Here is a 23,845-nt window from a genome sequence, read left to right as displayed (position 1 = left end):
GGACAGATTTTGCAAAGTTCATTGCCATTCACTGACTTTTCTTCCAGAGGCTCAACTTTGCCAGTAAGAGGAGGATTTTTTTTAAAAGCCTTCCCAACAGTTAGGCGTTCTAAATGTGGTAACTCCTAAATCGATAATCTTGCAGTGACCAAGGGAAAACAACTCCAAGCCCAGAAAAGTACTAACCTTGTTTCTGTCTCTTTGAATTGCTTTTGTTACAATACCAGCTATAACAGGGATAAAACCTGACTGGTGAACCCAACTCAATTATTAAACTTCACATGCAAGAGGAAGGGAAGAAAAAAGTGCAATGAATGTAAGTTAGCTTTGTAAGTCTCTACTGAGATCAAGGACAATAGTCAATTGCCCCTTGGAGGTTTCACAAAGAGGTTGCTAAGCTAGTTAAAACTAGGGACAGGGCTATTCTCAGCTCTGCTTTGTCTGTGGGGAAAAGACACAATACTTTTCTCTCAACTGCATAAACAAGGAGTCTAGTTTCAATGGCAGTGTGCGAAGCAAGCCTGATTCAAGCATTCATTGTCACATTTGTTTGCGAGGAGTTAACTTTCACAGAGAACCCCAAAGACTGGCAACCAGACCGTTGTGAAACACATGTTTTTAACACCTGCCTGTTGCATTCACACATTTTAGGTGTGCAATTACAAAATCCTACATCTGCACCTAAAACATATGGAACCCAATCCAACCAAAGTTCAGCACAAACTTCAATCAGCAAAGTGCATGCCTAAATTTTTCCATTTCAGTCTATGAGACTGTGGATGGATCATTCCTGTAAAGTAGGAGGTGCAATGGACTTTTCCTAGCCAGAACCAGTGTATACATTACAGTGAACCAGGAACCAAGAACGAGTGAAGTGCATTACTGCTTTTCAAGCTTCTGCTTCTTCTTCTTTTTTTCTGAGCTGGTTGCCCATGCCTAAAGGACAGACACCCTTTTATGTGACAACTTTTCCTGTTTATACCTTAGCTTTGAAAAAAAATTAAGTTAGAAATGGATTTTGATCCTCCCACATGTCACAATGGCTGCATATGCACTCCCCTTATTAACAGAGAAAGTGTTGTGCCCCTTCATCTCATTTTCAGACATTACTATATTTGCTGAGATTTGATTCCATTGGCAGTTTACTGTTGTCAGCTAACGCCAATGAAACAGTTTTGTTTTAAGAAATTATTGGTGTCACCTAGGCGATAAGTTTCTACAGCTTCCGGGAATACTGGAAACCGCAGATAGCAGCGAACCCTACTCAAATCCCCCCTGCTGCACTCATGGATCATCTCCCTTTGCAAAGGTTTTGCAAAAGGAAGTTTTCTTGCTTTGCTACGGAACGCTAAGGAACAGGAAACAGTGAGATCACTAGACTCACAGCTGCTAGGCCAGCCATTTTCAACCACTGGGCAGTGGCACATTGGTGTGCCATGAATGGTCCACAGGTGTGCCACAGGAATTTGGGGTAAGGTCATTTATCAGTAGGGCCAATGGGGGATATGAGCCCCCCACTGGCATCACAGTGTGCCTTGTCAATAATAAAAAAAGTGATGATATGCCTTGACATAAGAACATAAGAACATAAGAACAGCCCCACTGGATCAGGCCATAGGCCCATCTAGTCCAGCTTCCTGTATCTCACAGCGGCCCACCAAATGCCCCAGGGAGCACACCAGATAACAAGAGACCTCATCCTGGTGCTCTCCCCTACATCTGGCATTCTGACTTAACCCATTCCTAAAATCAGGAGGTTGCGCATACACATCATGGCTTGTACCCCATAATGGATTTTTCCTCCAGAAACTCGTCCAATCCCCTTTTAAAGGTGTCTAGGCTAGACGCCAGCACCACATCCTGTGGCAAGGAGTTCCACAGACCGACCACGCGCTGAGTAAAGAAATATTTTCTTTTGTCTGTCCTAACCCGCCCAACACTCAATTTTAGTGGATGTCCCCTGGTTCTGGTATTATGTGAGAGTGTAAAGAGCATCTCCCTATCCACTCTGTCCATCCCCTGCATAATTTTGTATGTCTCAATCATGTCCCCCCTCAAGCGTCTCTTCTCTAGGCTGAAGAGGCCCAAACGCCGTAGCCTTTCCTCATAAGGAAGGTGCCCCAGCCCCGTAATCATCTTAGTCGCTCTCTTTTGCACCTTTTCCATTTCCACTATGTCTTTTTTGAGATGCGGCGACCAGAACTGGACACAATACTCCAGGTGTGGCCTTACCATCGATTTGTACAACGGCATTATAATACTAACCGTTTTGTTCTCAATACCCTTCCTAATGATCCCAAGCATAGAATTGGCCTTCTTCACTGCCGCCGCACATTGGGTCGACACTTTCATCGACCTGTCCACCACCACCCCAAGATCTCTCTCCTGATCTGTCACAGACAGCTCAGAAACCATCAGCCTATATCTAAAGTTTTGATTTTTTGCCCCAATGTGCATGACTTTACACTTACTGACATTGAAGCGCATCTGCCATTTTGCTGCCCATTCTGCCAGTCTGGAGAGATCCTTCTGGAGCTCCTCACAATCACTTCTGGTCTTTACCACTCGGAAAAGTTTGGTGTCGTCTGCAAACTTAGCCACTTCACTGCTCAACCCTGTCTCCAGGTCATTTATGAAGAGGTTGAAAAGCACTGGTCCCAGGACAGATCCTTGGGGCACACCGCTTTTCACCTCTCTCCATTGTGAAAATTGCCCATTGACACCCACTCTCTGCTTCCTGGCCTCCAACCAGTTCTCAATCCACGAGAGGACCTGTCCTCTAATTCCCTGACTGTGACCATTTTAGTGACTTGTCAGTGTGCCGTGAGATGGAAAAGGCTGGAAATTACTGTACTAGACGAACACTATAGGAAGCTACAGAGAGAACACTAAGAGGAAGTGGACAGCAGATAGAGAATGCTGGACTCCATTTTCTGTTATTTCACTCGTGCCCTGTGGCATTAGTCTTTCAGCTCTAAGTATAGTGTTCTCTTTATCTGGCTCCCATAATAACTGGTCTCTCCTAGCACCTCTATCACCTGTTCTCAGTTACTGAGCTGTGAACTGATGTATTGGCAGAAGCAGCACTGCTGAAAGGGCAGTGCTGGGAGAGACCAATTATCATGTGGGTCACCCTTTCAGCAGTGCTGCTTCTGCAGAGGTATCACTGATCAAAGGGTAGCCCAGGTGATAATTGGGCTATCCCAGAGCAGCCCTTTCAGCAGCGCTGCTTCTGCCAATGCATCACTTCACAGCTCAGCAGCTGATGGTGGTACTGTCAGAGGCCAATTATCAGCAGGCTGCTCTTTCAAAGGTGTCACTTTGCATCTTCCAGCTGCTCAGCTGCGAAGTGATGTCTTGGTGGCGGCAGTGATGCTGAAAGGGCAGTCTGTGTGATAATTGGGCTGTCCCATATCTGGAAAATATAACCAAGATTCATATATTTTCTGTCATTTGCAGCTAATGAGTTACTAAGTGAAAAAAACATGCTTATTTCTCATCATCACCTGCTTAATTACATCACTTCTAGCTCTCAGCATGTGCCATGAATGCTATTTCGCCCACTGTATCAAATGGGTTTGACACCCCTCATTTAGTATGTCAGATATCTAACCTCTTTTCTTTCTTTTCCAATCTTTTCAAGGACCATAAGCCCCCAGGATAATAGCAGTTCAAAATGTAGAAATAACAGGTGAGGTTTATCAATGCATGCAAATAAATCTAAATAATTCAGTTAATTAGTGCAGAGGAAGGTGCTGTTAAAGCACAGTTACAGAGGCTGATTTAAAATTGGCAATCCTAGTGGGACTTGGACTGGCATGACCTGAATTCAGTCATGAAGTCCACTAAGTAGCCCCTGTCCGACTTTCTTACAGCCAAATGTACTTCACAGAGCTGTTGTGAAAATGTCATGGGCTAACCACAAAATACATGTTATAAATAATCCTTGAAAAGGAGTAGAAAGTCTAAATGACATCATCAGGGTACTATGATTGTATTGTATGAAATGAAAATTCCTTTGGATTGCAAATATTTATATTTGCATATTTTGTGAAAAACTATTTTTAAAAGATAGTGCAATGTCTATAAAATTCTGTGACTTGCACATCCTCAAAACAATTTAATGGCTGAACTAAGAACATCAGATGGAAAGGACAAGCATTTCCAGACCCGAACAGAAGACATCTAATTAATTAACAAGTTAGTCATGAACCATCAATGAAAATAAAACTCTGGTTCTCTTTCTCTTAGGTTTTCTCTCAGGATTTAACTCAATGGTTGTGCTATTCTATGACAAGAAAAGGATCATAAAATTTTCTCCACTCACTTCCAGTGTACAAGCTTTGTTTACACAACTGTTATTAATAGCGCATTAAAAGAGCTTACCACAAATGGAAATTCAACCTTGTGTGCTTTCCTAGACAAAAAGTAAAATGCCTCCTCTGGCCCCAATAGTTCCCAATTTACTGGCACAAACCAACTGCTTCTGAGTTCCCTTGGCAACTTAAACTTTTGAACTTCTCTCTCATTTTGCCAGCTGCTAGTGCCTCAAACATTTTGTACCGTACAGCAGAATCCTTCCAAGTTCCATTTATGTAGGTTGAATAGCGCTTTTCACTCTAAATGCATTCACTGAACATTATCGGGTACTGCAAGTCTCCCTTTAGCAGTCCAGACTTTGGCTGCTATTCTCCTGTAAGGTTCCAGGAACTGTGCAAGGTGCTGGTTTTGCCACTTTTTAAGACCCAATGAAGAAAAACCCAGAACCGCTGTGGGAATGAGTCGGATCTTCCCTGTTGTAGCCTTAGAATGTTGGCATATGCTTCTTGTGAAAGTATTTAAATGCACCTTTCTTGTTTCCTTCAGGAAAAAAATAAGGCTTGCATTTTTAGATAGATTTTAGCATTTTTGAGTTGGTTGCTGGGTTTGATTCTGCAGTTTAATCTATTATCTCGGATGGCCTAAACCTTTCCCAGGCTAGCACCAGTCCCTCTTGCACTGCTCCGTAGATGGCAGTCACAAACATGCTGCAAGGCTTGTTGTGGCAGCCAGAAGGACAGAGGCACCAGCAGAGAGGTGCTGGCAGGAAGGACAGCACGGGTGGGCGCTGCACCTTCATGCCGGTTGGAGGCCTGCCAGAAGCAATCTGCAGTAAGTTCCCAGCTGAGTAGCAAGGAGGCATTCCGAGGCAGGGCGAAGGAAAGGTGGTGTGGGAGAGAAACTGGGTGGGAGAGGGTGGGGAGGAGGACGGCTCAGGCACAGGAAGGAGCATGGATGGCGGCTATTGCCCTACACAGGTCTGCTCGGTTCTGTGCCAGCCATTGAGCTGGTCCAGTTCCAAGTAGACCTACTGAGGTTGCTGGGGCTCGATGTGAACCGCGGTTCCCTTACCTCAAGATGATCTCTGGCTACCTCCTTGACCCCACAGGATTCAGCTACAGCCACTGTACCATGGCACGGGCAGCCTGGATAGGATTGGGCTGTTAATTTGTTTTTGTTTTTACATGATGATGTTTGATGCTTTAACTATCTTATATTGCAATTATGAGGACATGGGGATAAAAATGTCTCCATTGGACTGCCAATGACAGTTGAATGTTTGCAACCACTGATATTTTATACTTGCCTTCCATTTGCCATTCATGCACTGAATGTTTGACAACTTTCAACAGATGCTTTATGGATAATATACAAAACACGTTTTTTTCTCTTTAAAAAAACAGTGTTGTATATAGCTCAGACACTTGTTAGTTCTTACCAACAGAAACTGAGGCACAGAATAACTTAAATGGAATGCAACAATACTGAACGACAGAGGTTAATTCATTGAAAATATTAATTTACCTAGTTGACATCTTTCACAATGAAATCCCATGCAGGTTTACTCAAAAGTGAGCTCTACTTTGTTCAAGTATGTTAGCTCTCTGTTCTTTCAAAGCCAGAGGCAAAGCTAACAAGTTTGGTTCATGGAAAGTTGCTGGCAGCTGAGTCACTCTGAGTCAGCAGTTTTTGTCACTGCACCTGTGCCTGCCACACCCTAGGTAACCGAGCAGACTCTGATTGGGTGCTCAGAGTACTTAGCCCGCAGTCTTCAGCTCCACAAGTGCAGTAGGCGAAAACTGTGATACTGCTGCTGGAGACCTGTGTATGTATATGTTGTTACTGACCTTGGACTGACTGACTTGACTGACTGACTGACTGTGTTTTGTGGAAACTGATTTGGATAAGTTATTGCTGGACTGCTTTACTCTACGTGTATGACCTGGACTGTTTTGACTACTCTGCCTGTGAAACTCCTTGCTTTAATATACTGCAGCTAAAGCTAAAGACTCTTCTGTGTTTGCCTTTTTGTGCACCCTGCTCTACACTGGGACACATCCAAGGTCCCTCTCTCCATTCCTTAACAAAGTAGAGATTTGCTTTCAGGAAAGTTTATACAGGATTGCAGCCTTAATCTCAAGAGCTAAATATGGCAATAATAATTCAATGCTTACCTAATAGGAAATTTCCCTTTATTTCTTTTCTCCTTTAGATATGTTCAAGCTAAGTAATATGGTATCACTGGCAAACTGATAGTCTAGCACAGGGGTCTCCAACCTTTTTGGCCAGAGGGCCGCATCAAATATCTGGTGTGGTGTGGTCCCTGAGCTCTGTGTGGGTGCAGCCCCTTTTATAGCCTCAGTGGCTCTGCACACAGCAGCCTCTACCTTTCCTCCAGTGGTAATGCAGCCTTCTCTCCTGGAGCAGTTTTCCATTTGGTCTTCCCTCAAGGGCTTGCTACAAGGTACTCAGCAAGTGAGCCTACTGGCTCAGACAAAATTTCATAACTATTGGCTTAGACCAGGGGTGCTCACGCTTTTTTGGTTGGAGAGCTACTTTGAAACCCAGCAAGGCCCAGAGATCTACCCTCCGGGGGGCAACTTGGGGGGTGATGAGAAGTGGGGTGACTCCATGTGTGGGGCCACGGGGAGGGGTTGGGGAGCCCTCCAGGGGGGCTTCTTGGAGGGGTGATGGGAAGTGGGGGGACACCAGGTGTGGGGCCAGGGGGAGGGGTTGGGGAGCCCTCCAGGAGAGCAACTTGGGGGAGTGATGGGAAGTGGGGGGACACCAGGTGTGGGGCCTGGGGAGCGGCTGGGGAGCCCTCCAGGGGGCAACTTGGGGGCAGCCCCATACCCTCTTCTCCGCCCGCCCACCCTCCCTCCGCCCCGAGGCGCCTGCTCAGCTCGCCTTCTGGGAAGCAGGAAAAGTTATCCGAGGACGCCGCAGGGCTGATCCCAGCCTCAGGAGGAAGGCGGCGACGCGAGGCAGCACAGACCAGCCGCGCCGCGCTTCCTCCCGGGCTCCCCTTACTTGTCCCCAGGGAGGGGGTCTCGGCGGCACCTCCGGCGGCGCTCGCCCTCCCGCCGGCCGCAACCTCGCAGCACCCAGCTCCCGAGGCGGGGACGGCGGCGCCCTTGCGGGGCAGCAGCAGCAACCAGAGCGTCCCCGCCGGCCACGGGCTCCCGCGCCGCCGCCCCCGGCCGCGCCGCCCCAGCTGCACCGCCACCTCCACGCACTCTTTCCAGGGGTCGCCTCCCCTGGCAGCCTCCTGCTCCCGGAGGGGCTCTTTCCCACCCCTTCATTGATTGAAATCAATGAATGGGGTGGGAAAGAGCCCTGGAGCTTCCCGAAGGGGCTCTTTCCTGCCCCTATCATTGATTGAAATCAATGAATGGGGCGGGAAAGAGCCCTGGAGCTTCCCGATTGGCCCGCCATGTTGAAAGGGGCGGGAAAGAGCCCCGGAGCTTCCCGATTGGCCCGCCATCGCATCCGGGACACTCAGCGCCGCCGGGCCAATCGGGAAGCTCCGGGGCTCTTTCCCGCCCCTTTCAACATGGCGGACGGGAGGCTCGGCGTGCGATTGACTGGATTTTGCTTGGCGATCGACCGGTCGATCGCGATCAACGTCTTGAGCATGCCTGGCTTAGACAAACTCAGGCTAATAGTCTACTGGCTCATGAAAGGCACAGGCTACGATCCTCTCAGGCCAACTTACACCAGTCAACAGAGCCCAAGTTCTGCACATATCAGGCTCATTCATTCAACCTCTCTGGCCCTTAGAACAACCTCCAGACACAATCAGAGCACAGTTCTGGTCATGTTCAGTTGAGTGGGCCAGAGGCTTTCAGGGGATAAGAGGTTGGTTGCAGGCCAGAAAGAGGCTTGCTGCAGGCCGCATCTGGCCCCCGGGCCAGAGTTTGGAGACCCCTGGTCTAGCAGGAGTTTGAAAATGTGGAGTTAGTACCCTGTGATGCTATACCAAGAGATGGGCAAAGTAAGATCCAAGGGTCAGATTTGGCCCATGAGAACTTCCAATCCGGTGCTCCAATTGTTCATAGCTAAGGGCACCACTTTCCTGCACCGACAAAAGGGCAGTGCAGCTCCGAGGTAAGAGAACAAACATTTCCTTACTTTGAGGAGGCTTCCGTGAGTGACACCCAACTGCAGGAAGCAGCACATGCCCCATTGGCACCGCTATGCAAGTGCTGGAAAGTTGGTTAGGATTTGGGCCTAACAATCCAACCCTCAGACTCTTCTCCTGTGCATGCTGGTTCTGCCCACTTAAATGCAGCAGCCTCACTCCTAGGCATTTCATCAATGTGTGTGTGTGTGCACCGAATAAGTGTACAGGTGCATACCAATCAACTATGCTGAATGGAGTATGAGACTGCGTGGCCTGTTAGGGAGCAGTGCAAGTCTGAAAAAAACTAATCATAAGCGAGACAGAGCAATACAGAAATATTTTGTTTTCTCTAGAGATAACTTTTGATTCAAAAATGAGTGCTGGGGGGCAGTAAATGTCAGGTGCTTAAAAATGGAATGCAAAATTTTTGTTTTGTTTTAAGAGCTGGGAACAAAATTATAATGGTAATTATAACAATAAATATACATTATGGCCTTCCATACAGTTTCTACCCTTGTGCTAGCTTTTTCAAAGTAACCATAACCACCATTTGGCCCACAACTGATTTTTCCAGATAAGTCACAGACTTTGTCATGAATCCTGCTTATCTAAGCGCCAGGTGACATTTCAGGAGTGTGTGAAGTATTCCCTTGCTTGCAGATAGCAAGCACTTGCACCGAGGTGCCATTTGTCGGAACCATACCTGTATGAACCACACACAAGGGGATCTTTATACATGTCCATTGTGATTTAATATTCAAGCTCGCTTGCAAAAAGGCTGCAAAGGCTTAGCCATGGTCAACTTAGCAGTGTGCAAGGTTGATGCAAGGTTTAATGCAAGGTTTAAGTGAACTGTTGATCTAATATACAGTTTTAACAACAAGCCTTTGTTTCAGCTGTTGAATAAACCGAGTTTTTATTACTTATTCATGAGATCCAATTTGGTGTGCCATCTCTTGATTTTTCAACGGTAGTACAGAAAGGCCTTGGATTTTAACTGCAAGCTCATATGATGGCCTTAGAAAAAATGCCCTGGCCCTCAAGGCCTTCAAGGTAGGGCTTTTCAAACTGTGAGCCCTGGCCTCTGCCCCCTTAAGGGGGGGGCAGCCTGGAGGCAGGGAGGATCGCGCCACCCGGGGCACTGCAGGGGCTTGGGTGCACTTACTAAAGCTTTAGCGGAAGTGGGGCGCAATCACTCCACATTTACTTTCACTGCTGCGGGGAGCTTTGCTGCAGGTCGCGCTGGGCTCCCCGCAGCCTGGGGAGACTGCAGGAGGCTTGGGTAAGTGCACCCAAGCCCCTGCAGCCCCCCTGGGCCGCGCGATCATGGGGATCATGCCGCTGCCTCCCCCCTGCCCCTGCTGCCTCCCCCCCAACCCATGCAAGTACTTATTGGCTCTCAAACTCTCCCAGAGAGTTTGAGAACCACTGCCTTCAAGATATAATAAGAACAGCTATGTTAAAATGTGGGTTACAAGACTCAAGAAATGAGAGAGAATAAAGTTCCAACTTCCCTGTACAGCTACCGGAAGGCTCAGCTTACTCTAGTTTTGTTTTGGTATTTTTTCCCCTGGCTAGGCTCCTGTACCAAGCCATATATTTATCCCCACATTCTGCCAACCCATCAGTTTTAACTGACCACCATCTCCTGTCAACTAGCTCTTTCTGGTCAAAGGGTAGAATGTGAAGTCTGCCCACAAGCTCTGCCTTCAAGTGAAAAAAACAACAAAATAATCAACTCTCTAGGGTCATTTCAAGTTTCAGCCTAGCCAAAGTTGAATAGATGATGAAGGCAAGAGAGCAGCTCAGTCCTGAGACTTTCCACAGAGTTTTGGTATCATGAGCCCATAGTGTTCAATCAACCCAAAGATGTTATTTAGGGTTCACATCAACTCAACATACTCTACACTTTCACATTTGATCTAATTAGAAGCTTAAACGTGGCCAAGTCTTGAAATAACTGTCCAGCTTCTTATATAAACATGCTCCCCTATGTTACAAAATAATATTGTAGCTTGCATATGTTGTCAAAAATAGTCTCTGTATGGGAGAAGGGAAGAGCCTGTGAGAAAAGTAACTGAGATAAATATGGATCATTGCATTTCAGTTAATATTATATGACATGGATATGTAAAAGAAGTCAAATTTCATCGCTTTGAGTTCTGAAAGTTTCCTGGTGTGATGAATATTACAGTGCACATAGAACCCTTGGGAAGGATTCTGCAGAGCATATCACCACATACCTGGAAAGTGACTTACAGGCTTACTCTTGACTGACTGTTATCTCGCTCACTTTCTGAGACATCCTCTACAGCAGAGGTGCCCAAACCCTGGGGCTGAGTACGGGGCCCTAGAAGACTCCCAATCTGGCCCGCAGGGAAACCCCAGTCTCCAATGAGCCTCTGGCCCTCCAGAGACTTGCTGGAGCCCACACTGGCCCGACGCAACTGCTCTTAGTGTGGCAGCCAACTGTTCGACCTTTTGCAGGAGCTGAGGGACAAGGGCTCCCTCCACTGCTTGCTGTTTCACGTCTGTTATGCAGCAGCAGCAGCAAAGGAAAGGCTGGCCTTGCTTTGTGCAAAGCCTTTTATAGGCCTTGAGTTATTGCAAGACCTTCATTCATTCATACAAGTTCAATCTCTAATAAATTCATTTATGTAAATTTATTCAAATTTGAAATGTAAATTAATTCCTTTTTTCCTGGCCCCTGACACCGTGTCAGAGAGATGATGTGGCCCTCCTGCCAAAAAGTTTGGACACCTCTGCTCCACAGGAAAGGTCAGCTGAATGGGACCTTCTTTCCTCATGGTGCAAAAGTGGGAAGTGTGAACATTCACAAGTATGTGGATTGGGCCAGTGTAGTCAACTGGCATCCTGCGGGAGAGAGGATGCCACTTTAGTTAGAAGAACCCACATGACTGGTTTGCACATATGGATGGAATAATCACACATACTCTTCAGTATCGTGGGGTTTTACTGTGAAGAAGCATAACTAGCTCCGCTGTGTGTGGGGGGAACTTGTGTCTACACCAGTGATTTTCAACCTTTTTTGGTCTCAAGGCACACTGACAAGGTACTAAAATTGTCAAGGCACACCATCAGTTTTTTGACAATTGACAAGGCACACTGTGCTGTTGGTGGGGAACTCAAATCCCCTTTGCCCCTATTAACAAATGACCCTTCCCCAAACTCTCGCGGCACACCTGCAGACCATTCACGGCACACCAGTGTGCCATGGCACAGTGGTTGAAAATGGCTAGTCTATACAATGGGTTGTTTTGTTTAAAAATTGTGAGGAGGGATGGTACCTGTTATCCATTAACATTTATTTCAAATGCCTGCAACAGTGCCTCCCAGAACACACACATACACACACACTCTCTCTCTCTCTTTTTCTCTCTCTCTCACTCTTTCTCTCTCTCTCTGTCACACACACACATTCTCTCTCTTACACACACTCATTCAGTTTCTGTGTCTGTCCATGTCTGTTTCTCTGGTAAAATGCCAGTTTCTTGCATTGGGACTTGGTTTAATCCAGCGGTGTCAAGCCTGTTTCATATAGTGGACCAAATAGCATTTGTGGTGCCTACTGAGTGTCAGAAGGGATATCATTAAGCAGGAAGTGACATCATTAAGCAGATAATAGCCGCAAATAATGACATTGTTCTCAAGTAGAAACTCATCAGCTACAAATAACAGAAGAGAAAATATGCAAATCTTGATCATTTTTTGAAGATATGGGAGCGCGTGGCCACATTTTCAGCAGTGCTGCTCCTGCTGAGGTGTCACTACACAACTCACCAGTGCTTTGTGAAGTAATGCCTTGGCAGAAGCTCTGGGAGAGCTTGTTTATAACAGGAGCTGGATAAAGAGCATGCTTATGACTTATGATTGACACCCCTGGTCTAACCATTCTGGTATATACTGAATTTGGAAAACTTCAGCACTTGGAAGCTATTTTTCCACAACATATTAAAACTACAGTATATACAAAAATATAGAGGTAGGTAGTTTAAATGTAAACAATCATGCAAGGTAAGTAATCAAGAAGCATATTCTCCTAAGCAAAGACTTCCACAAATCTTTATCAACTATTTAGAATTCCATCGTGCTATGCCATTTGCCTGCTATCTTGAGTTGAACTATATATATGCAATACACTTCCAGTAAAAGAGGTGCACTTACTGTTACACCTGCGAAATGCTGTGACATTTGTACATGGTGCTTCACACAGGATAAAAAGACAGGTCTTTACCCTAAGAGATTTACAATCAAGAAAATGACACAAGGGAGACAGAGACAGGGGTATGGATTTCCACCAATGTACAAGTGCATATTGATCCACATCTAGGCAGGTAAAAAAGCTTATGTGTGGAACGGAGGTATACCCTTTCTCAGTGTCCCACATCCAGATGGTAAGTATTATCTACAAGTATGCAGCATTGGCTGGTGTTTTCCAGCTAAGAATTTCAAAAAAAGGATATGAAAACATAACAAACCTTAAGAATTTAGTGCTTGTGGCTTCAATGTGCCCTAAACTGCAGAGTGGTAGATACCAGTTAGAACAGCATATGACATATCTTAGATTTGGACATATCTTAGATTATTTATAATGACGACCTTAGAATGTATTAAAAAAATGGAGATGGGAAGATCAGAAATAAATGGGCATTTGTCCAGAGTCATTCTACGTTTCCTTACTCAGAGTGTTTGAAATGTGAAATGAAGAAGCAGAAACTCCATCCAGCCGTCTCTCTATATGACCAGGGGCAAATAAACTTGCAGTGACCTCAGCAGTGGGGGAAAAATATAGAGTTCAGGTCTGAACTACAATTGGGACTTCAGGTATGCTAAAAATGAAAAAAGGCCTCTTTCATTGTTATCTTGTTTATACATAGCAGGAAAAGAATTACTGAAAGCACAATACGAAAAGCTCAAACGCCAAGGAAATGTGCATTCTGCTAAATTCCACTGGATTAGTGTTTGTGATCATGTTTCCCCCTAGTGGACAGATTTGTTGTGTTAATGGACAGAAGTATTTGTACTGTTTCTTACCGCTAAACTCAGTTTTAATTTATTTATTTTCTACATTTGTAGCTCACTTTTAAGTACATAAAGAGCCTTCCCTTTTTTGTATATTAATGAAAGCAGTGTACAGACAAGTATTTTTATGGAGCAATGGATGAGATCATCCACTTGCTACAAAGGTGGCATGAACCATAATCCAGCAACAGCACCAATACCTTTAGAACCACACAAAGTTAAGAGTGGGGAAAGGGAGTGGTAGTCTGCTCACATGTCATCAGGTGGCAACAGGGTTTGACCAGGTTGGGCATTGGCCAAAGGTCCATCTGGCTTAGCCAATCCCTGAGCCCCGAGTACTGATGGCAGAGGTAGAGCCCAATGCACCTTTCAGGGAACAGCCAGTGAGTGCAGGGTGAGGGAGAGCCAGTACCGTAGTTTTCCCCGGAGTTCCTAACGACCTAGCACCAATATCATCATCATCAACAACAACAACAACAACATTTATATACTGCTTTTCAACAAAAGTTCACAAAGCAGTTTACAGAGATATCATAGATACTGGATATCATTTTGGTGACGAATGAGCAGTATCCAAACGAAGCTGCGTTTCTGTGACCCCAGTGCTATCCTTTTCCCCCTCGTGCTGATGTAATGATGCTGCAAGAATGCACACTGGGTAGCACTGGATGTCTCTTCTAGGAAAAGGAACATTTGTTCCCTTACCTGGAGGTAAGCCTCTGGTGCTGAAATAGATCTAATCGGACCTGTGCCAGCAATTTCACGTGCAAGTCCATGTGGACCCAGAAAGGTGGATGGAGACCTGGAAGGGGAACAGGATACCAGTGGCAAAGCTGCTGCTGATACTGCCCCCTTCCAGCCCTCATTCCACCCCCATTATGCTCCCTCTCCTCCCCATTCTGTCCACCTTCTGCACTGACTTACTGGTGGCAAGGAGGCATGACGGATCTGCTGGCAGGCCACTGTCATTGCTTGCCTTTTGCGGTGGCAGCCTGGCTGCCCCCAATGGTGGGCTGCTCTCGTGATTGCCATAAAGCACCTTATGCCACCAGAATGCTGGTAAGGGCAGCCTAGGATTGGGCTGCGCATGTCCTTTGCAATGCTACAATATTCAAAGCATTTTAACAAAATAATTTTGACAAAATTATGCTGCGCCAACATAACAGAAAGCAGGTCAAACAAACAGAACATTTAGAGAAGATAAAATTGATGGCAATTTAATTATTATTACTCATGTTGAAATAATACAGCCATATATGGTATAACACTATAGTCTTCAGCTCTCTTCATTATTCATAGAGAGATCAAGCCCTGTAGCTTCAAGCCAAGCTGCTTAATCTTACTACATCTTTTTGAACTGACCAAGCAGCATTAATTTATTTTTAACACTGCAGAAGGCCCCCAGTATGAATGCTGGAAAGGTTATGAAGTTCAAATTGCACTTGAATTGGATTGCAGTGCAGTTCAGTCATCACCAAATGTGATTTGTTAGCTTAACGATTTAGGCCAAAGGCTTTGAGACCTTGAAAAGCACCTGGATTTGTGACCAGGCTGTCTGGAGCAGACGCTTGACTTTTTTTGGCTTATGGAATTATAAAATGCCACAGCCAGCCACTGATAGCATGATGATGATAACCTTGACTAATATCACTGCCCCTTTAACACTCCCAAAATCACAGTTACCAACACTGATGGCATAATGAGGCAAGGTGTAAATGAATACAAAGCCCCCACTCCCCCACTAAAGATTAAATGAATCCTCATTCTAAAGTGACATGTAGGAAATGTGCAACTCATGCTTTCCAGACAATATTTACATGAATAATGAGACAGCATCCATCATTAGAGGCACCATGAATAACATGGACAAGACACACTTGTTGCACTTGTTTTAGCCACATATCCTCACTGCCCCTCATCCTCCATTTCTCCAGTATGCTCAGTCTCATCCCTCTTTGCCAGCACCTCCTGGGATATCAGAGCATATCAACTGATAACAGTTTGAACAGACCTACTTCAAAACCTTTCCAGAAACCACATATACCTCCCTCTCCAAGCTTCTTGGGAATTTCTTTAATTTTCATGTAATGTTCGAAGGCTGCAGTCCTAACCACACTTTCCTGAGAGTAAGCCCCATTGAACAAAATAGGACTTCTGAGCAGACCTGGTTAGGTTTGTGCCCTCAATGTAGTAGTTATATTATTAATTTAATTAATTTAATTTAATTTAATATTTAATAATTTAAATATTAATTATATTAATTGTAACATAATAATGTAATTAAAAACTAGTAGTGTGCCTTGACAACTTTAGTGCCTTGTCGGTGTGCTGTGAGCTGAAAAAGGTTGAAAATGGCTGCTCTAGGGGGCTTGGCTGTATTGATTTCTGATATCCGCAACAGGACAACTCTCCTGGGTGGGTGGGTCAGCTTCAGAACTTGAACCTGCAGCTGCCTAAAGTTGGGAGAGACATACAAGATCCAATATAGTTTGAGATTTTTACAAGCCAAGATGAATTCAATTCCTTCTGACCTCAAGAAAATCATAATTGCTGCCTGCCAGAACATTGCTTGGACAGACCTGGAAGTCAGGCCTCAGAAAACTTCTCATGACCCAACACACATTGGGGAAGGATCCGAGAACACTGCTCTGCAGTGGTTTATCTTGGCCACTGGATTTGTTTTGGCTATAACAAATACTTTGGCTCCCTTTGTGATCTATTTGCCAGTAAAAACACAGATATTTGCCATTATGAAAATGACAGTGGAACACATGCCAGCTAACAAAAGGGCATTCGTACTGTAAACATCTTTCCAAACCTCTTTTTAATTCCCTGCACACCAAGACACGGCAAAGAATTTGTGCATATTTGTCTGCCCGCTTATCTCAAACTGTTTGCATGCTAGCAGGTCTCCATTTAGAAGTACCCTCGCCACTGTGGTGAAAACCACATTCAAAACGTATTTAACTAATGCTGGAAGGAACTCAGGCAGTTTTTGGCTTCTTGGTATAAATCCTTGCAAAATGCCTCTGCAAACTCTCTTAGGCAAGGGTGTAACTACACTGTCTGCCAGATCTATCTATGGCTGTTGATCCTCCTCTCCTCTCCTGAGATTTCTTGCAAAGGATCGTATTTTCCCAGTTTAGAGAGCACACTGGGGTCATGCAAGGAAAAGACTGGTATAGTAGTCACATAAGTATACCGAGAATATAACATTTATTTAAAAACAGTGAGATGCCACTGTGTTGTTCAATGCTATATCTCATCAGTTCTTTTCCCAGTAACTGCAGCTCCACATTATATGCAGCAGATGTATTTTCAGCATCTCTACCATGTGTCATGCTCACAAGGGAGATGTACACCTGCAGACAAAAGGAACATGTGGCTGACATGAATAGCAAACCACTACTGAGAACATAAGGCCTGGACATCTGGATCCAAACAAAGGTTGATCAAATCCATCAGTCTGTTTCCAACAGAATTCTTCTAGGCAGTCACAAGGGGTTATAAAGGTAATGTCTTGGGGGGGGGGGTGTTGCTTGTTGCCTGCATTTGGTACTCAGAAGCAGTGTCGCCCCTTCCATTTCGCCCTGCTTTGTGGAGCCTTTCCATAGATGGGGGAGGGGGGAGATGGAGCTGCAGTGTCTCTGGATATTCATCAATGATGTCATACGTCAACACTGACTTCCTGGTTGCCAAGCTCCAAGCTGCACAGAGCTTGGTTTCAAGCTGCACAGCCACACAGCTTACAGGTTAACACTGCTCAGAAGTATGCGGTCTCTTACCAGTGAAGTTCACTATTGGCTACAGCTCACTGTCTGTCCACCCAGTGCAGATATAACATGAAGCCATCTTGGCATTGTGCAACATCCCCAGCCCCAGGCACATAAACTCCCCTCTCCACATTATTTGGCACAAAAACAAGTCAAAATCAGCGGTGACATTTGGCCAAATTTGACTGATTATATATGAAATGTTTGGATACGAATACAGTTTCAGATTCTGGTTTATTTGGAAACTTGGCAAGAGTAAGCCAGAATTCCCAGGTTCAGATATCACAGCTGATTCTGGTTTGTTACAAATCCGAATTGGAAGAATTCTTTCATGCTTTGTCACAGGAACCCAGGATTTAGTCCTGGCTTTACGCCAGGTGTATGTATTTATTATTATTATTATTTTATTAATTTATAGCCCGCCTTTTTGCCCAAAGGGCACACAGTGCGGCTTACAAACAATTTAAAATACAACATTAAAAACAATCATTAAAACAATTTACAATAATTAAAAATCTAAAAAACAAACAAACCCTGTGGATTCTCATATAAAAAAGCAAGAACGCTAGCCAGCCTGTCAACAATTAAAAGCTTTTTGAAATAAAAAGGTCTTCAGTCCACGCCGAAATGTTAGCAACGAGGGAGCAGTTCTCAATTCTAAGGGGAGGGTAATCCACAGTTCGGGGGCCACCACCGAGAAAGCCCTCTTCCTGGCCGCCGCCCCTCTCACATCTCTTAGCGGTGGCACAGTCAAAAGGGCCCCCCCCCAAGATGATCTAAGAGCACGGGCAGGATTTACTGACATGGCTCTTCTCTTTAGGCATGACATATGATGGCACACTGCAAATGTATATGATGCATAAAATGCAAAACAGCTCTGAGCATTAGGATTGTTTCTTGGAATACATTTGATCATATGGACAACTGCAGCCTGTATTGTCCCAATGAAAAACAAGACTTTCCAATTTTATTTTGTTGTGAATTATGGACATCTGAAAGGCACAATTCATGATGTTGCACAAACATCTGTTTACCCTGTAACTGATCCAGCCTTATTAGGTGCTTCTATTATTCAATATGGTAACATCCTTACCCCAGAGGCAGAAGAGTTTATGTCCCACAACACTGTTGAGGAGTTGATTCAACACTGTCATTGCAAGGAAGTACTGGAAGCCTGACTTCCTTTGGGGCAAATATTAAAACGAACTTAAATTCAGATTATAAAGTCCAAGACCAACATTGCATGGATTTATTTTTCCTGTTCTGCTACAATAAACCAATTCAACTGATTCTAAGCAAGTCTGGCATTTTCTTTACTCCCTGAACAGCAACAACTTCATATTTAATATTAATCTGACAGTCACAGAAATTTGCCAATGAATGTGCGTAATCTGTGATTTTATGAGAATATTAGCCAAAGAAAGAAAGAGACCAGCTTGGCGGGCTGTGAGAGCTAGACTAGGTGGACATTTGGTCTGATCCAGCATGTCATTCCAAATGCTGGGTATAGTTATTTGTGCCTGTTAACTCCCAAACCTCTTCACAAATGCACAGGATGACGGCAGAGCCGAAAGGTTCGTTTTCTATCAAACATTTTGTAGTAATTGTAAGATAACTTGAGCAGTGAAGTAATGTTTACTATTTCTCTCACTTCAGTAGTGCCTGGTAACCAGAGCTGTTTGGTTAGCTATTTAGTATCTAATGGATACTTACCAAATAGGCACTCTTGGAAAATCACATTTGGAAAAAATACTTGATAAATCTAAAATCTACTGCACTTCCATCCATTCATAAATGACAATTCTATTTATATTCAGTGCACTGCCAGACATAGTTTATGCTAAAAAAACATGTTAATTAGTAGTAGAATAATCAAATTAAAACAAGTGTTACATGCTGTGCTTAAGATTCACAATTATACTTTTCAAGCAGGTATGCAGTGGAAACACTGATGGTATAACTTCATCTGCTCCTTCTCCTGAATATGCCAAGTCTTTCAAGTGAAGTCCAAGAACATGGAACTGTATGTTACCTGGTGATAATTATTTTATTGAGGGAAAAGTGAATCCCACACTGAAATATAATTGTTTAAGTGAAGTCTCTCCCACTAGATGGCACTACGAAACAAACAAAAGTAAAGCCTCAGAGGCAACAACTAGGAGGCTTGTGTGCAAACCCATCCTGACATGTAGAAAGATGACCATGTATACAAAGGTTCCACTCTTCCCTAAGTCATTCATTACTAAACAGACAGAGTGCTGAAGCCAGAAAAAATAAAATGATAGATGATCAGCCTGGGTATCTCTTCAGTTCATCTCGAGTTCCCCCACTTCACTGGGCCATCATGCCAAAAGTGAGTGTGCATGTAGATCATCACTAGCAACTATTACACTGCTGTAACATGCAAAATGACAAGCTGGAAGTGTTTATATTTCTGGCATAACAAAAAGAGAGAAAGGGCCACGTTGGATGTGAGTAGCACTTATGTACAAAAGGCGCAATATACTTGGCAATATTCTTGGCAATATTCTTCAATATTCAAAATGCAAACCTTCCGTCTTTACTACCACTGATAATTGCCAAAACACACCCTGGGACCTGAGGGTCTTCCTCAGATATTCCAAGGTCTCATTATCATATTTGGGTCTGACAGCCCAAAAAGAAACTAAAATAGGTAACGCACCCAAACAAAAATCTTAACTCCAGAGTATCCAGTTTATAGGGAACAAAAATACATGCTCATGGCACTTTCATATTCTCCAGATATAGGAGTTGCATGTAGGAGTGATCCCTTAACAAGGAAGTGGAAAATCTGTCATATATATTCAGAAGGTCAGCACAAGACTATGTGCAGCTTAAACAAAAAAAGATGATGCTCAGTTTTTTGTCAAATCCCACATTTTGTGTGTGAATAACTTTATTTCGCAGCTAAAATATACTTCAACTTTTGAAGTACTGGAGCATTTCTGAAGTCACAACTGTGATTCCACGACCTCCCATGCCTATTCACACATTTCCTATGTAATGAAAAGAAACGTGCACATGTATATATTTTCTTGACTGAAACCATTCCTTTGATCAAAAGATTTCAAACTTTTTCGTTTTGGGGGAAAAAAATGTTCCAAATGCAGTTTTGACTGAAGGTCATGTTCTTTGTAAATATTAGCACAGGAAACATTGCATAACAAAGCCTCACACTGCTGTGTTTGTGGGAACATGGGGAAGGCTAGTAATATGTTTGCTAGAATTATGGCAGTTATAAAGGGGTCTTTTAGTAATCATTTCCTAAATCTTCCCAGAATAGCTTTCTACTTGATATTGAATAAGTTAAAAGAAATCTTCTCAAATTCTTAGTCCCAAACATTTTTGAAGAGTCAATGTAGACAAGGTGCCATGAGATCAACCATTGGATGTCACACACAGGTTGATTCAAGATCAAAATAGCTGTGTGTGTGTATGTGTGTGTATTGTATCAGGGCAAGGGAACTGGGGAGGGGTGTTTACCACTTTTTTTACCCTGGTGTATATGCAAGAATATATATGTATTCAAGATTGGCAGATATTACAACCTAGGATAATATGTTGATTTCAGCTCAGAAGGAATCTGAAGTCACTTCTATGTAGGAATCTGGCAACAGCTATGTATTAGGTTGCCACATATTTTGGGGCTAGCTGATTGTCATATATGTGCTACCAAGAATTAGTTTTACCTAAAATGATATTGGTTAGTGATCCTGAAGAATTTCTCCCTTTCTATATAACTTGCCTCACTCACTCAAGTAATCATTATTATACTATTTCTTGAATAAAACATACACTTCTGACTTGAGATAGTTTATTTGCACCTGCTTTCTTGTGACAGTTATATTGAGATGTATGAATGGAATCATCTGTATTTGTGATGGAAGGGAGGGAGACAGATAAAGGTGATGTGGATGCTGTTCAGTGCATGGAGAGTTCAGTCTGAGAACAGGGTTTTGGATTTAAAGATCTTCAAGGTCCGTCTTGTACCTACAAATTTCTAGGTTTTCAGGTTTTTACAAAGTCAGTGGATTTTTTTAAACTGCTGTCAAGTTAATTTCTTCCCCTAAAGGTACAGCAAAAAAATAGTTGTATTTTATTTTAAGTCTGAACCACTGGTTCAATTTCTAGTGTGGCATTCAGAAAATTACAGGCTAGATTATATACCATTCAGAAAACTGTCATTTTCTGATCAGTAGTCATGTTGCTTTTCAAAAATAAATTAAGCATGTCACCTTTGCAAAGTATGCTTTGACGGAATACTTCACTGAGAGCTGATCAAACCATACTCAGAATCTTTACTTTCTTAAATAAACTATAGCTCATGTATGAACGATAGTCCCATAAAAGTATAATTTCTTATATTAAACTGAAAATGTCTAGTGAAAAAAAAAAACAATGGGCAGCCCAATCCTGAGCTGCCTGGAGCTGCGGGACCCGGCGGCTCCATGGAGGGCTCCTGCAGGATCCAGCACCTCCCGCGCTACCGCAGGAGGCTCCTCAGGAGAAGGGGACGTTTGCCCCCTTCCCCCAAGTTAGGGAAGCAGCCCCACAATGGGGCTACTTACTTTAGCAACGACTGTTTGGTCGCCGCTAAAGTGAAGGCGCTCGTGTAGGGCGAGCAGCCCTGCCCGAGCACCCTGGATCCTGCGGAGCTCGGCTGCGCGGATCTGCCTCTCCCCCGTCCCCGACACGCCTCCCCCATGCCCCTGGCCATGGCTCCCCCTCCCCGGAACGCCTCCCCCCATGCCCCCAGACACGCCCCATCTCCCATTCCGCAGCCTGGCGGTCACAGAGACCACTGAGCTGCAGAACCCGGGCGCCCACCGTGCACTGGCTCAGCGCCAGCTGGAGCTGAGCTAGCTCTGGCAGAAGCCCAGCGGTAAGCCCGGCAAATGTGCCTTATGGCACATTTGCGACTGTGGTCCACGCCGCAGAGGCACGGCGTGGATCACAGGATCGGGCTCTGATTCAGCTCTTTTTGCCTCAAAAGTTGAAATATACACCCCCTTGTGGACACAGGGAATGGTGAAGAAACTCAGCCACCACATGCTCATTCAGTCTTTGAGTCTGTCCAACAAATAACCTCTAACTGGACATATTTTAGTCCATGTAGTCCTCACTGCATAGACTGAAAATGCATATGATGGAATTATCATATGGACTAGCAAATGAGGAGTATGAAGATTAGAGGCAGACATGCAAGTTGTGCTGAACAAACACAGCTCACTTGAAATATATGACAATATGGAAATGTATTAGCTCTGCTATATGGTCTTCATGACCATTTGCACCCCATTCTGTAGGAAGAACCTAGAACCTGGAGAAGAAACTGTCATACAAACTCATGTATCCTAAACAGACGATATCTTTGTAGTGATTATTATTGTGAGCTGATCTGGGATCCAATCTTGGCTAAACAGCAAAATATACATATAATAAAAGGAGTCTTGAATGTACTCACCCACTTGTGATGTCATCAGTCCTTATATTCTTGCTCAGAACATCTCCATCACTCATATAGCCTGTTGCATCCATACTGATGCCTTCAAGATCTATTTCATCGCCTCCTTTGTCTGAGATGTCCACATGACAAACGTTACTGCCCCGAGATGCTAGCTGTCTTCTCAAAGGAGCAGGGTACATGTAACGCCCTGATTCTGAATTGATGAAGCGGCTGGCATTGGCTCTTGGAGGATATCCATTACCCACTGATGGAGCATCACCTGCTTGAAGACGGGGACTAGACTGCCCGAGTCTCCAAGATAAGGGTGTTGGTCTCCCCGTCAAGCTGAGAATACTGCGGCCACTTATTTCAGTGGTGACATTGGTATCAAAGGTGGTCTCCAATGTGCTTGAAAGAATAAAAGAGTGAATTTAATAATATTTCAGACATAAGTTGAAAAAACCATCTAAAGTACTTTATGCTTTCAGTGAGCTTATGATGCTGCAAAGTTGAAAATGTGCAACTTTCAAGACATGAGCAGCCTTCAGCACTGTTCCCTTTAAGCTGCACAGCCACAAACTCGAAGCCCTGGGAAACTAAGCTCTGTGCAACTCAGAGCTTGGTGTTTCTGGAGGTCCACCAAGGACATGTGATATCACTGTGAGTTCGGAAATGCTGCTGAGCAGCAACCGAAGGGGTCTGCACACTAAGCACAAACCCTTCTAAAGAGAATATTGCTCTTCATATGTTACACTGAACATGTGGAGGGGAGAAGCAAGGTCATGGACATCATTCTCTGCTCGCAATTTCCAGATTTCAACTTGGTGTGTGTGTAGATCCTAAGTGTGTACAGCTTTTCCACATGACAGGAAACCCTGGAAAGAGCAGGGTTGCCAATTGTGTGAAAAGAACCCTAAACACATATTGTTATGCATGCATATGATCATTCATTTCATAAACCTTTATTGGCATTAGACATATGATCTACATACTCGTTAAGCTGAATATGTGGAGGCTGAGAACAGGGACAGCAAACGCCATCCCATTCTTTCCCATTCATTCATTGTAACTTCCAGAAAGTGTGTCAAAAATTCCTTTTCAAGATAGTTTAGGCTTTCA

General features: G+C 44.1%; 1 protein-coding gene across 4 annotated transcripts in view; it reads right to left on the bottom strand.

The window, feature by feature from the left end:
- Positions 1-23,845, bottom strand: part of NAV2 (neuron navigator 2) — a 341,851-nt gene that overhangs the window by 122,916 nt on the left and 195,090 nt on the right. For all 4 annotated transcript variants that reach the window (XM_066636906.1, XM_066636923.1, XM_066636914.1 and 1 more), the window contains one exon: positions 22,745-23,134. In XM_066636906.1, the coding sequence (XP_066493003.1) occupies positions 22,745-23,134 (390 nt within the window). The remainder of the gene's footprint in view (positions 1-22,744; positions 23,135-23,845) is intronic.

The sequence above is a fragment of the Tiliqua scincoides genome, chromosome 1 (genome assembly GCF_035046505.1).
Source record: "Tiliqua scincoides isolate rTilSci1 chromosome 1, rTilSci1.hap2, whole genome shotgun sequence".
Taxonomy (NCBI): domain Eukaryota; kingdom Metazoa; phylum Chordata; class Lepidosauria; order Squamata; family Scincidae; genus Tiliqua; species Tiliqua scincoides.
This window is presented reverse-complemented; position numbering and strand designations above follow the sequence as displayed.